This window comes from Pholcus phalangioides, unplaced genomic scaffold, assembly GCF_987345545.1.
Source record: "Pholcus phalangioides strain wild (caught in Gottingen) unplaced genomic scaffold, Ppha-v1.0 ptg000003l_1, whole genome shotgun sequence".
Lineage (NCBI taxonomy): Eukaryota > Metazoa > Arthropoda > Arachnida > Araneae > Pholcidae > Pholcus > Pholcus phalangioides.
In genome coordinates, this window is record NW_028301596.1 from 45,751,365 (window position 1) to 45,767,240 (window position 15,876).

The 15,876-nt window shown below is 34.8% G+C and overlaps 1 protein-coding gene across 1 annotated transcript in view; it reads right to left on the minus strand.

Annotated features, from left to right (window-relative positions):
- LOC149088686 (solute carrier family 12 member 2-like) overlaps window positions 1–15,876 on the minus strand; it is a 104,939-nt gene that overhangs the window by 28,836 nt on the left and 60,227 nt on the right. Inside the window, exons 3-9 of the mRNA XM_089248933.1 lie at window positions 10,431–10,506; window positions 10,112–10,207; window positions 9,730–9,869; window positions 8,547–8,660; window positions 947–1,058; window positions 699–826; window positions 334–543 (exon numbers count right to left, since the gene is read on the minus strand). Of these exons, the coding sequence (XP_089105059.1) occupies window positions 334–543; window positions 699–826; window positions 947–1,058; window positions 8,547–8,660; window positions 9,730–9,869; window positions 10,112–10,207; window positions 10,431–10,506 (876 nt within the window). The remainder of the gene's footprint in view (window positions 1–333; window positions 544–698; window positions 827–946; window positions 1,059–8,546; window positions 8,661–9,729; window positions 9,870–10,111; window positions 10,208–10,430; window positions 10,507–15,876) is intronic.

Consider the following 15,876-nt stretch of genomic DNA (forward strand, 5'->3'; position numbering starts at 1 on the left):
TGCCATTTGTTTGTAGAAAAAATGTAAATTTCTCAATTCCCATCCAATAAGTGTCATCTATAAATCTTAATTTTTTTTCCAAATTTTAAAATATTTATTTCTATTTCATCCTTTTGCATTAAGAAATTCTGTTTTTTTAATTTATAAAATCAGTAGATTACATGTATTAAAACAGTAATAAGATATTGCTTGCTGATATTTTTAAGATTTTCTCCTCTTAATTGCGTTCTTTAAAATAAAAACTAAGGCATGTGTTGCCAGCTCTAAAATTATTTCTTATAAAAAAGAAATCCCTCATAATATTGACAAAAATATGGTACTGATATAAATTACCTCATAGTTATGAACAAGCCCATATTCACAATTTCCTCCTTCTACTAAACTACAGTTGCTGATAAGGTAAGTACCATTGGCTAATAGGCTCTCAATCCCATTTGCATCTCTAAGAACGGTTGACCCAGCAGTAACAGCAAACCAAAGATAGCTCAGTGTTGTAACGAGAATAGCTAAGAAAGTTCCTTTGGGAATAGCTTGTTGAGGATCCTATTTTGAAAAAAAAATAAAAAAATTCCCAAACGAGAATCAAATTAAAATGGAAACCCTTATGGACTCGCAGGAAAAACTCAATCAACACACACTTTTGTGAAATTAGTAATCATAATGGAAAAAAGATGGCAGGGCAATTACGAAATACATACAGCTAAATCTCCAGAAATGTTTGCCCCAGCCAAAATTCCAGTGGCAGCAGGGAAGTAAACAGAGAATACTGATATGAAGGTCTGGCCATCTCTAAAATCCGGACCAAAATTTTCTGATATTGTTGTAGCTGAAATAGAATAAGAGATTGATCAGAACCGAAAAATAATATTCATATGATATGAGCAAACTAACAATAAAATAGATCATATTTATAACTGCAGTCAATATTATGCACAAAAATCCTTACCACTCCACCCAGTGTAACCTTGGGCCTGTTGGTGAAGGCTTGGGGGTATGAAGGATCCGATAACAAAATCCAACATAGATACCAACAGTATGGCCAGCAGTACTAGTTGAGCCTTAAAAGAACATCATTTTAAGGCATGTGAAGGATATAAGGGAGATTATCACTAGACACTATATATTTTGCAATATATTTACTCGAATCTCATTCTTATGACTTTAAATGGATTAGGGTTTATGTACACTGCATAACAAATATGATATGTGTTATTAGAAAATCTTCAGTATCGAAGCAAAAATATCAATGAAAATATGAGAAAATTCTAATTCCTTAATATCACAACTGAAAACACCATTTGAGTTGAGATTTTATAAACTTACTTAATGCAACAAGTAGAAAAAATTAAATCCTGATGAACAATTGACTATATGAACTAATTGAGAAAATGCTGAGCACCATGAGACTAAAAAAATCAATTACAAAAATAAAGCTGTCATTATTTAAAACATTTAATGTTTCGGTCATGTGACAAAGTATTTCGCTATATTTTTGTTAATTTTCATATGATTGACAGCATTAAAGTTGCACAAACTTTTTGACTTAGGTTTTATTTCACTTAAAATTATTTTTGCAAATTAAAAAGATGCATTAATTTTCTGAAGAAACAAATGTGAATGAAAAATAGTTTCAATAAACTTGGTCAGCATGCACTTGCTTTAACTGATACACAAGTCTTTTTCTGCATAATTATTATTAATTTTCAAACATATTATGGTTAACTTTATGTCCTGCATCACATTTCATTTTAAAGTAATGAAATATTTTCAAAATATAATTAAAATTACACTATAGCTCGTTTAACTACAAAACGATAGCATTATAAAAAAAAATTAGGTGGGGAACAAAATTCTTGCCAGAAATTTATTGTTTGGAGAAAATGATACAGAAAAAAAAGCAAGAAATATCTTTTCTGAAGAAAGTCATAGAAGATTATTCCACGGTGATCCCACAAGACAGACAATATAACCGTCTTGTATGTCAGTATAGTCTGGCAACCTTTTCTTGTCTTCACACTGGGCAATTTCCAGCTGGATTGTTGGGGGGAATGTCCATAGGGGAAATAGTACCCTATACTGTTCTGGCACTTACAGTGGACTCTTCACTGTAAGACATATCACAGTTACAGCCCTGAAAGCACTAAGTTTAGATTTTTAGTCAAACCAAATGATGTGAAACATATGGTTTTTTTAACAGACATTTTACATGTCCCATACTACACGTAAAAGTTGCAAACAAAGAATAAAATTTTGAGTACTACTAGAACACACTTTAACGTTTTCAAAATGATTGTGATTATGCAAATTGGACTATAAACACGACTACTGCAGCTCGTCTAGCAGTACCTATCCTTTCTGGCAAGAACTTTGTTTCCCACCTACATGATTGCCACAAGCCCAAATTAACAATAAGCCACGCCAACACTTTTACACATTAAAGACATCAATGTAATTTAATCATTTCATAATCAGATTATACACACAGCTGAGTCACATTACTGTGACCACCTCTTATTTTTGACATCAACTGCATGCAGCTAATGAAATAAGGCGAGAGTCATGAGCAGGATTTGTGTAAAAATGAAATGTAAAAATTCTGAAAATGTATCAGTAATTGCTATCACAGGTAAAAACTACTATTCATCAGATTTAAAAGAAAAAAGACGATTGCTATATTTTCTAACCAAGCATCCCATAATGTTTGAAATTGAGAAGTTTGTGAGACCCGATGTTGTTCAAGTGCATATGCATTGAAATGGCCATGACAATTACTGCAATTGATTGCCATAAAAACAGGAAGATAGAAAGAATACGCCTTGCAGCAAAGACAGCAGATTTCCAGTCCTGTAGTGAAGACAGCAGAGCACCAAGTGCCATTGATACAAAAGGTGAATGCCAGCTGAGAAGGTGTCTGAGGCATCAACTGACACACTACAGCTGAGCATTGTCCAAATGATCTAGGGAGAAGTCAAGTATTTGTCTAAAATGCCATCTTTTGGAACCCTATTGTATATGGCACTCCAAAGCTGCTTGAGAGTCACTGCCCAAATGACAAATGAAGTTACGTAGGTACAAACGACTTCAATTTGCAAGGAGGTATGAAAATTGAGCATCTACCTATTAGCAAAAGGACTGCCTCTTCAGATAAGTCACATTCTGCACTACGTGGAATGAATTACTGCTGTTATATCCTGGGACAAAGGTATGAGAACAAGACTGCAACCACTGCTGGAAGAATACAAGTTGGTGATGGCAGCGTTATTGTTGCATTAAACTAGGCTACATTTAGACATGGGACAAATAGTGATTTTGGCCAAATAACCAAATCTTTAGGTAATTTTGTATCACAATATAAGCTTTTCTCAAAAAATTATTACAATTAACAAATGAAATTGATGTTTTGGTTTTAGACTGAAAATTAATGATAATTTTAAATGATTGAAAGTGATCTAACTTAAAAAATTGGCATATTGAATTTAATCTACCAAATATTCAGAGGCCAAATATTGGCTCTTCTTAAAATTCATTACAGTTATAGATAAAATTGAAAATAAGTTTTAAATTTAAAATAGCATTGAGAATACTTTAAAACAATTGATCTTTTATAAAACAATTGATTTTTGAAATGTCATGATACCTATAATCACACAAATTCAACAAATGGTAAGGGGAGACCGGAGCTAGTTGGCATAAAAGACAAGTTGACATACAGCTTCTATTTTTTACCGCAGTGAGCATTGAATGCTAGTATTGCCACTGTCAAAGCACCTGAGGGTGTTGCATCAAACACATTGTGATTTCAGTATGATGGGATCTCCCAAAGAGAAAAGACAGCAAGTTTCCTCATGAATACGTTGAGCCATTTTCAATAGTTGTGATAGGTAGAGTGGTTAAAACATTTTGTATTCAAATTCTGAAATGCTTCATAAAATTTGTGTGGAACAGTGAGGCAGCCCTCTTGTGTACTAGCCACAGAGAGCAACAGGCCTACAACGGTACAAATATTCAATCAATCACTTCACTCACAATTTGAAATATAGATGGAGCAAAGAAAAATCAAACGTAACACTAGGTACACACACTTAGCTCCAGACTTTGCCACGAAGCTGGGATGGAAGAGATCTCTCACAGGATAAGTCCAATAGCAGAGTCCTGGCATTCATTCATTCATTCATTCATTCTTGTGTAAAGAATCATATTTAGGCAAGTTGGCATCTCAGCTGGGGGGGGGGGGGGGTATGTTGCCACAAATTGCATCATGTACCAACTTACCGATTAAGTATAAGTGCAGCAAAATATTGTGAAAACTACAACCTCCTTAAGTGAGGGATCAACATACTTTCTTGGTGGGCATGAAACTGTGAATAATGACTTTTGTGTTCTTTTTGATTTTCATCAAATCACCATGATGAAGAGATATTAAAAATAATATTTGAAGTTCACAGAAGAGAAAAGTCTATTGAAAAATCAATAATTCTTGCTCAGCAAATGTTTTGAATTTTCCAGGAGAAAAGAGTAAAATCGTCATGAAAATTCAGAACACAATATATTTGTGTGTGAGAGAAATGTAAACATATCCATATTGGAATTCCTAAGAAAGTGCAATGTTACCTCGAGTGATGAGTTCAATTTATTCTTCAAAGTTACCTATATCATGTTGTATTCAAACAACTCATATTTACTCATATGAATAAAAACAACAACTCATACAAGTTGTGACAACTTTTATTTCAAAGCAAATTCTCCCATTTAATTTTTTCCTTTTTATTTGTCATATATCTAATAGAGGCATCTCTATAATTTGTGCTACATGGCGAAGTGCAAGATGTAATATGCAGAATGAACATAGTTTTGCTCAAAAGATAAATACAAACACAACAATCACTGTTTGTTTCAAAGCAGAAGAGCTTTTTCATACATTTTATATGCTCATAAGTAATATTTGTTTGCCAGTGAAATAAATTCTAATTGATTATTTGCAACTCATTACTCAAGGTACCACTATAAATACAGCAGAACCTCAATTATTTGATCCTCATTTTTATCCTTTTTTTTGTATTTGCAGTAATGAGTCACTTCACCTTCATCAACATGTTCATTTTTACCAGCAAGAGAATTCCATCAACACCACAGAAAAAGTACATCTGAAGACACCAATGTCAGTTAACAGAGTTTCAGACGTTGGTTTCCTTAGATATACTGTACACTCGTTCCTCAGTATTCACAGGGTTACATACCGGAGGTGACCACAAATACTGAAAATCAATGAATAACACACACCATAAACTATGGTGTAGGATTCCATGTATGATTTTTCAGTGCTGCCATCTATACTTCAAATTGTGAGTGAAGTGTAATGATTGAATATTTGTAACGTTGTAGGCCTGTTGCTCTCTGTGGCGAGACTTTTTAACGGGGAGATCGGCTCGCATTCGCTCCTTGAAGTTGGGAACCACAGAAAACCAACTTCAGCCGACCACCACTGTGGGGTTCGAACCCTCTGCAGGGGCCGCTGAATTTTCTCTCTTTACAAAATATATCTTCGCAACAGCCAGTTGTTAAAACCTTCGTATCTCATTTATATCTGATTTGTGCGGCAGAAATAGAAGGTGATGGACTCGCGTCGCGGGGATCTGGGTTCGAGCTCCACCGTCGCCACAGAGGTGGTCGGCTGAAGTTGGTTTTCTGTGGTTCCCAACTTCGAGGCGCAAATGCGAGCCGATCTCCCCGTTAAAAAGTCTTGCCACAGAGAGCAATAGGCCTACAAACAGTACAAATATTCAGTCACTACACATCACTCACTTCACTTCTGAGATATAGATGGCAGCACTGAAAAATCATACACAAGACTAGATACACACTCAGACTGTTAGGTACACACATAATTCCGGCACAGCTCACTAGGTAGTAAATTGCCTATGGCAATAGATCTGAGTTGTGCTCGCTTTGAAAAGAAAAAAAGAAAAGAAAAAAGGCAGAAATAGAAGGGGGGCGTCCAGTGATTCTCTGCAATGTTTTCTGAAGGAATATTGTTACGCCTGTTAGTCTTTTTTTTTTCATTTTAGTTAATTTGCTTAATAGTAACAAGGCTTTCTCTACCAATTTCCAACTAAAGAAAAACGTCTTATAGATGGGTCTATGTCATGGAAACAATCCATTGCCGGTTTAAACTTATAAAAACTTTGTTGAGCCTATGTTGCTACTAACTGAACTTATTTTCCATTTTTTAATTTTGGTCATCTTCATGGAGTATCGCTTCGGTTTCCAGGATCACTCAGTTCAATTAAATCGTTATCATCAATTCCTGAATTACTGTTAATTAATTCTGCAATTTCTTCTATGTCCACATCATTGAACCCTTCTCCATCCAGCTGCTTCACTAACGTGACAATGTCTTTCATAACCTTTATGGCAGGCTCTGTAGAAATGGCAGTGCCCTCAGGCACACATTATGGATGGCCAAAATTTATTTAAATACGAGATGACTGTTCCTATGTAATTTATATCGCTTCCGCAGGTTTAGTAATGACACTGATGGCATCAGTGAAATTCATTCTTGACTTTAAGACATTTTCTGCATTTGCATCTTCGATTGTCTGTGTAAACATAACTGAGCAATGTATATTGCAAGCTATAAATGTTTGCATGACATTTAATCAAGTAGCTGAATGTTCAATGTTGAGTTGGAAGGCATATAGAGGAACTTAAACACCATGGTATTCAGGGACATAATCCATTATCTAAATAAGTTTGAATAGCCTATCTTTAATGTCAAAGCAGCTTCTGACTTCCAGAACGAAATAACATTTGAACCAACCCAATTTGTTCTAAAAATTAACACTAACAGTAATTTTCAAGAAAACTGGGAAAGAGACAAAGAATACAGAGGACCAACTGTACCTTTTTCTTTGGTGTAGCTGGAATTCTCTTGCTGGTGAAAATGAACACGTTAATAAAGGTGAAATAACTTTGCAAATAAGCAACAGCAATGATTTTTTAGCATTTCTTCAAATGGCATTGTTCAGTTGGAACAACAACACACATAGATTAATCAGAAATAATGTTACTGAAAGGGAATTCCTGATAAATCCATTACAAACAGACCCAGCATACATACATTTTGTAAAAATTCCTCGGGGAGGGTGTGTCTACTAAATTGGTGAATGGCTTTAACATGTGGTTACCAGTCGTCCTCCTTTTTGATGTCATTTCAAGCATCCTTATGTTTTAGAAAATTCACCCTTTTGTCCACCTTTTCCGGAACTATTTTTCCTTTTGTCCTGAGGAAATTTTTTTTTCACTTTGAAATATATAAAACTTGAGTTTCCCCCCACACATTCACATGCTTTGATTAATCACCCTAAAAATTCCCAGACTAAAAGAACCCAAGTTGCCCCAAGAAGGGCAGATGCTATTTTAAGCTGACCCAGTTTGCACCAAGATAATATGAAAAAGACAGTCTGAAAAATAGCTCTAGGAGAATAAAACCACAACATCCATTTTAAGAATACCATTTCATGCTCACCAACAGCAAATGCAGTATTCTGAAGTGGGAAGCGGGTTATCTCTCCCATGAAGAAATGGGGAAAATAGGCTGCAAACAACACTCAATGCTGATTGCTATGGCAAAAAAAAAAACACTCCTGAAAGAAAGTCCCACCTCTTGGTGCGTATAAAAAAGGCAAATTTTTGTTGAACGCTGCCATTCGGAATGGTCATTAAATTAAGACCATTTAATAAATTAAGACCTGCAATTTATTGACTATTCTGAATGTCAGCATTCAACAGATTGCAGGTCCCGGTCTAATTAGCCCTCGTGTGCAGAAAATGACTGGTGCAACAAAAATGACCAATGATCCTGAAAGAAAAAACCTCAGGGTAGAAAAGGAAAACTACTTGCCTTGCTTCAGCCAAAACAATAGAACTAACCAGACTGAACAATTCATTAAAAGCAGGGGAGATGGATAAGTATTTGCTTCGTTTTAATTTTCTAGAGGTCATGATTAGAAAAAATTATTGCAGTGGTTGGTTTTTGTTGGTATAGTGGCACCATCTGTTGAGAAATTGGGACAGTGACATTACCAAGGATGCACATGCTCAAGTATCCTCTTTTTTGAGTTTTTTAATCTGGAAACCCTACCTTAACATATTTATGATGTCAGTGTTTCGTGTTTGAGAAATGCTGCCATCTTCCATCCATTTTGGAGAATTTACGCAGAACAAAGAGTGACCAAACTATGTGTGCATAAATTATAAATATATATGTATTCGATTATCCCAAAATTTTGATTCACTGATATATGCTCATCTCAATTATGTCTCATAATCAAGGTTCTACTGTGTGTGCACTACTTTTTTCTCCCCAAAGAGAAAACGGAAATGTGAAACATTAACTCTACAACTGATGCAAATTAATTTGATTGATTGTTAATTGTAAGATTCAAAATATTCTTGGATTTTTTTTTTTTTCAATGCAACAATAATACATAGGTAAATGAAAAAATAACAATATGAAAGTAAGTTTACACTCAAACTTAAAGACATACCTTAGATTCCCAAGCAGTACCTATAATAGCTATTCCAAACAGGAACAAGACAGTGATGCAGCCAATTATACGGACATCATTCATTTCTCCATCCACAATAGACAGTCCATTAATCTATTACAGAAATTTGATTAGTAGAAAGGAAAAAAAAATTTTTTGCACAAACTGTTGATGGGTTTAAAGAAAAAAAAAAGATCACACAAAATTTGAAAATTACAGCCTTTCAATTCTAGCAGGTCAACTAAACTACAACTCTTGGAAAAAACTTGTTAACAATGAGATGAAAGAATGAAATGTTTAACAAACCAGTGAATGAATCAAATGAAATAAAACTTATATAGGAAAAAAATAAGATTGTTACACCCAATGAGAACAATACATTAAAATTAGACAGATAGCTTCAGTTGAATTCAAACCAACCATTGAAAATAGAAGTACTGAATACACAAATCGAACAAGACGCAGAAAATTTTTTATGGGTGGTTAATTATGGTAAGACTAAGAATCTCTATAACTTGTCAACTAAAGAACTTAATGCAAAACTGCAAAAAGAATAATAATAAAAAAGTGCATCCTGACTGATTCTGTCTTTGGATATATATATTTCCTTTGATATAATTCCTTATGAGCCTTCATCATACAACCACTTCCATTTGTGTATTTCCATCTTTTAACATGTGCCGCTCATTGTTCCATTTCATATTATTAATAATTTCTTAACATTTGGTCATAGATAAAAGCATTAGTGATGGGACAAATATTTGGTCAATATTAGATATTCTGCCCTTTTGCCAAATACAGTCGAATCCTGTTATAACGAACACCAAGAGACTGGAGAAATCACTTTGCTATAACGAAATTTCGTTAGAAAGGAATTCCAGGTATATGCATTGTTCCTATGTAAGCTTATCTGGGGGTATTAGAAAAGTGGTATTTAAAACAAGATTTTCGCTATATCAGTATTCGTTAAAACAGGATCCGACTGTATTCAGCTCAGCCAAAGAATCAATGCGTCTCTTAAAAAAAAAAAAAAAAACTACTAATGAGCGAGAGTATTTTAAACTGAAATTCATTAATCATCTGAAAAAAACTCAAAATAAAACTTTTCCCTCAAACACCAAACATTACTGCAATAACAGCACTGGAAAGAATTCCAGAACTTGACACAAATTAAAATAATTACCTTTAAGAGTTTTGTCAGAGGTTCAGCAAATCCTACAACATACATAGCTACAGCCACAGCATTTGCCAGAGAGAATATGAGACCTATGGAGCCACCAAATTCCGGACCTAAACTTCTTGATATCATATAATAAGTACCGCCTGGAAAATACATGGATTCATCATGGCTCAACAAACAATAACAACATTTGAAAAAAATAAAACAAATTCATAAAAATGTAGTCAAATATTTAAATTGCTTCAACCTGTGTAATATATAATTGTGTCTAACTATAATTATAGAATGAGAATCTTGAAAGAAAAAAAATCTATACACGTATGAATTCCTAATTAAATATTAAATATCATTTTAAATAACACATGTGCAGGCAAAATTTACTTACCACCTTTGACTTCTCCATTTGTGCATATAGCGGACATTGACAGGGTAGTAAGAAAAGTTACTACTGTGGACAAAATCACAACCAAGCTGCCCAGTCCTAAAATATAACATTTCAAGTGATCTATGAGATCATCTTTTAAAAAGTTAGATAAATTTTTTTAAAATGGCACACATTAATCCAAACAGAAACTACACATTACAAAGAATCAACATGGATTATTCTAGAAGGGATCAGAAAATGTTAATGCTTAATTGCTACATTTCCAGTCATCTCACCATTAATGGATGAAACTGGTATTAATTAAAATACCATCGCTTACCGATTCCAGCTTGACCAACAACCCATGACAACCTCAAAAACAGCATAACGCCCCAGATATTCAGAAGGCATCGCACCTATTTAAAAGAGCCAACACGCCATAATTTTAAAGCCAAGCACAGTAATAATAATTTACTTTATCCATTTATGAGTTTGAACAAAGATTCTCTTCCTCACATAGAAAATTCCCCATTTTCATTCATGCGAGAAATACAAAAGAGATCTCCGTACAGCTATGTGCTTACATTAAAATATCATTACATGCATGGGAAGTCTGGTGCATGGGATTAAATAATAAATTAGATAAATGGTCACAAAACATTTATTACATGTATTTCATCATTTAATTTTACACAAAAAACATACCGTAGACTAGGGTAACCTTAAAACAAGCATTATTTTCATATTTGAAATTATTTTGCAGACAGAGTTTCATGCAACTGTTATATTCACGATATAGAATTGTTCACAACAATTAGTAGAATGCGCCTACAGGCTTAAATATATTCTGCGTGATGCTTCTGATTGTCCGGGTGCCTTGTTTCCTTTATTTAGTGGTTATCATAAATTTGTGAAACCTCTTAAAACATTGATTAATTACAATTGTACATCAAGTGGAAACAAACAAGTAATTATTCAATTCATAATTTTAAAATGGTTAGTTTACTGTTTGAATTATTTCTGTATGTTAACCAGGTGAAGTTTTTAAATAAAAAAATGAAACATTTTATATTTGATAGGGTAACATTACGACATAGCTGGACATAGAAGGACAATGATATGTTTTGCAGCAGTTCAATGTCGGAAACTTTATAATTGTAAAATAAGCTGGAAGATTCTACTCGAGCAAAATAAACAAAATGTCTGACTCGGAATATGAAGTTAATTGCATACATAAGGCAGTGCCGTCTTAACGCGGAAAGAGAAGAGGAGGCCTCACAAACACGAAAACCGGTTGAAATTTTCAAGAATTGGCCAGATAGGGCCTCAGAAAAATAACTTTGCTTGGCGACTCATGATAGTCTTAAGACGGCACTGACAGTAGACAGGAAAATATTGGAAGTGACCATATGAAGAAGTCAAACTTTGATAAAATAAATTTCTATACCCAAAAAAATTGAAGGTAATTTGTTTCCTAGTCAGAATAGGTTTAATTTAATAAATTAATATTTGTACAATTTCACCTATTTTTGTGTTTCAATAAAACAGTGTAAATAAATGAATAAATTTTGATCTTTTACAAATTCCCCATCACCTGTATTTCAAGAAAAATTAGCTTAAAACTTGACTTATTATTTTTTTATTCAGGTTCATTTTATTTCTTTACTTAATTGTTGAAAGCTATATAAAAATGAAAGTTCTAGTTTTTCTTAAACTTTAACATTTCCCGGTCTAAGCCCGAGCCTGACTTGGGATGTCGTTTTTGTTCAAAGGAACTAAGCCCAAGTCAGACTCGGGCTCAACTTTTAACTCTAGTAGCTATAAAATGGATGAATATATATGTTCCCAGTGTTTTTAAACTTAATCTATAAAATCTTATAGTTACAATATACATATATGGCAGCAGCCAACAGATGTAGCTTTATGAAATGATGTAGAAATAAGTATAGTTGAAAAACATTTGTCTTCCTCTTCCTAGGTAAGTTAGCCATGTTTGTTGACTTTTTAAAACGCTAACTTCTTTTAATTATTTCTCATTAAATATTAATTATTAGTACCTTTGAATAACTGCTATATTATGAAAGAAAAGGGTTTGAAATTTCTAGCTTAAAAAAAACTGTTGAGATGCATATATTTCAAGTATTTTTACAAAAATCATGAAAAGTGCCAAAAACCCTCAGTCCACAGGGACAAACATAGTCAAAATAGCTCAAACCCGAAAGTGTAAAGAACAAAAAGAGACATCGCTGGGAGAAATACTTTGAAAAAACAAAGTTTTAAAGAAAAAAAAAACCAAAGAAATGACCATTTTTTTCATTGTAAAACTCTTCCTATATAATTTCTACAGGCGAGTATTGGGGTAACAATCACACAAGTACTACTATGGCTTTCACAGTAGGAAAAAAGACTTATTCTGAAACTGCCCTGCAATACTAACCAACTTTAGAAAAACAGAATCAGAATTTAGTCTATTTTATAAATGACTAGCTATAATACCCGGCCCTGCCCAGATTTTCTTCAATGATGCTTTTTGGAAAACGTGATATCTCCCTCTTTCTTTGAGGGACATACAAATAGTGTCCAAGGTAACCAATATGGTAACTTCCTGCATGACTGATGAAAGAAACAAATATAGATTAAACAAACGTAGAAATGAATAGTTCCCCCCTTTTCAAGGTTTGCTAGGTATTTCGGTTTCTCCCCCTTGAACTTCAAAAAATGCTTAATTAAAGCTGTGTAGAATTTCTTCAGTGTACTTTACAGGCCCATAATTAATTTTAAAACATCATAAACTATATGAATTTATGCAGTTGAATATTGAAGACATTAATTTTCATGCTTGAGAAAATATAAATATAAAGTTGAAAGTTATTGCATTGGATATCGAACTCAAAAGTAGGTTCGGCTATTTACTTTATATTTAATTTTCTGGGCTTCGTATATATCTCTAAGCGAACTCAATGTGTCAAAAATCAAGAATTCAATGCAATTTTTAAAATTTATTGATGTAGTGGAAAACTCGACTAAATTTCTGCATTTCTACAGTAAAATCGGTAATTTTAACACTGACTTCTATGGGGGATCATCCTTTGCCTGACCCTCAAAGTGATGATGATGTCTACTCAAAAAAAGCCTCATTACTGGGAGGATTGGAAAAGTGACAAACAATATAAAGGAATAAACTATTTTATACATAATACTGGCAGCATTAAAGAAGTGACAAATCATTGTAAAGGCATGTGCACGTCCGAAACGCATTGCTGGGAAACCACGGTAACCAAAGTAAACATTCCGAAAGTGATTGTTGAGGCCCGGGAACCATTGTTGCCCATTTCGGGCAATTTACCCAACTCTGACGAACTTTGCGTGACGAAAAGTAGCCTATCATTCAAGTCGGGCCTCGTTTGGTATATATGCAAAATTTGGCAATGATCGGTCCAAAATTGTAGATTTATATAGAGAACAAACAGACAGAAAATCGTAATTTTATATATATAAATTTTAAATAACCGAGCATGATTAGCAAGGTGAGTTTTTTCGCTATATTTTCCTCCACAAATCATTTTTCCATCATGTTGTTAACAATTACAGTATGCATGGATACTATTTTAAAACTTCTGCAATATATGTTTAACAGTTACCTCAGTCTATTGTAGCTTTTTTTATAATATTTTTGTGAACTTTATTCTTCAGAAATATCATTTTCCCCCACTGTCAGATAATCATACATATCACTACCCACTGGAAGTCTGATAGAGTGCAGACTAAAAATGATTAGACCAGGGGCAGCTCGAGCTTACTTGCCGCCCGGGTGTGAAGCCTCATGTGGAGATCCTGCCAGGTGGCTGGTAGGGTTTCAGTAAACGGGATATAAATATATATTTAGGTGGAGATAAACCCGATTTTTTTTTCAGAAGAAAGCCGCACATCATTGTTTCCCTTGTAAAATGTGCGTGACCATATGTCCCGCTTTTGAAGTAGAATTTTGTTTTTTGTTCTAGAATTATTTTACCATTCTTAATAATGCCAAATAACTTAATCCTTGAAAGAGCACTTATTTGTGTGAGCCATCGTCACTTACCCTGTAAAGATTATATTTAACGGGGTAATTTTTATTAAGAATTTTTTTTCAAATGGGTTTCTGGTACTCCAAGGCCGGAAAAGTGAGAAGTCAAATTTTTCCTTTGCTTTCATTTGACTATTGTGGAACAAATTCTGAGTGAAGTCATGGACTCCCCATCCTAGAGCAGGGTCCCCCTCCCAGTCAGATTTCTCACGACTCCTTCTATAGTTAATTTATAGTCTGAAAAAGCCAAAAAATTATTAGAATTGTTGCGGGCTCTTGTGGGGACCATAGGTGAGGGAACCAAAATGCACATATGCCCCTTGTAATAGAGTACAGGAGAGACCCATTGCGGCCACATGGGGCACCGCTCAAGAGGGGTGCTAAATCCTAGCTGAATGGGTAAAAAAAAGTTCCATTGGCCAAAAAAAATACAAACTGTTGGCTCAGGAGGGGCAAAAAATCCAAAATGAATGGGCGAAAATTTTTTGTTAGGAATTGTTTGGATAAATTGTGAGGGAGGGGCATGACCTTCCAAGGGTAGGGCTCAGGCTTGAGGGCCAGGACTAAATCCCTATAACTTTCAATTTTTTCACTCTATAAATTAACTGTAGAAGGAGCCCCATGGAAAATCTGGCATGAGTTCCACCATAGATTCCAGCCTAAGGACCCTGCTGTAGGAGGTAGGGCTATGGAGGGGGCAATAGATAAAAGGGGCAAACAATGAGTTCCACACAGGTACAGATTTTGTCTCGTGCTACCCAAATAGCTTACATTCTTGTTTCTCGTATTATTGTCAGAGGCCTTGTTCACGATCTTGTGGCGTGATTTTCAGGATGGGTCTCTGGTAACTAGCGTCGAATATTCCGCTGAACGAACCATCGATAATTAAGGACGATTCAAGATGAAATTAACTGAATTTATTGAAACATGAGAGGGAAAACGATACATGAGCCACCTTGTTGTCGGTTTTTTCGCGGTCATCATACTACTCCGTTGCGCGCGCAGCCATCAAGGCAACGGCTGCTTGCTAACGGTATGCTGCTGCCATCTAGGGGCGTCAACATGCCGCCCACCTTGAAACATCGTTTCAATACTGACATGTTTACATGAAATACAATGGCAGCTGCATATGAAAATTATAAAAAAAATATATATGCAAATTGTATAGATGCGCAGAAACATATGCTATATTACATGAAATCTAAAAAATGTGATACATGATATAACCTTGAGCAGTCATACTAGTTGTCAACTGGTAGACGACAAAGTTTTTGTACATTTCTCTTAAATGTCCCATCCTTGGACTTGATAGAGACAACTCTGACGATCCCGTCGGATCCTGGAAACAACTCTGTCACTCGACCAAGTCTCCACTGCAAGGGTGGTAGACGATCTTCTTTCACTAGAACGAGATCACCGAGAGCGAGATTTTCTTTTGGTTTCAACCACTTGCTTCTATGCTGTAGCTGGATAAGATACTCAGCTCTCCAACGATTCCAGAAATGTTGCAGAAGGCGCTGTACCAACTGCCAACGGGTGAGACGATTGAATTTTGTTTGTGTGAAGTCTGGCTCGGGCAATGCTGTCAACGGACCACCTATGAGAAAGTGACCGGGAGTGAGAGCAGACACATCGTTTGGATCATTTGAAAGTTCACAGAGAGGACGAGAATTGAGACATGCCTCAATCTGTGACAACAAGGTATACAGCTCTTCGAATG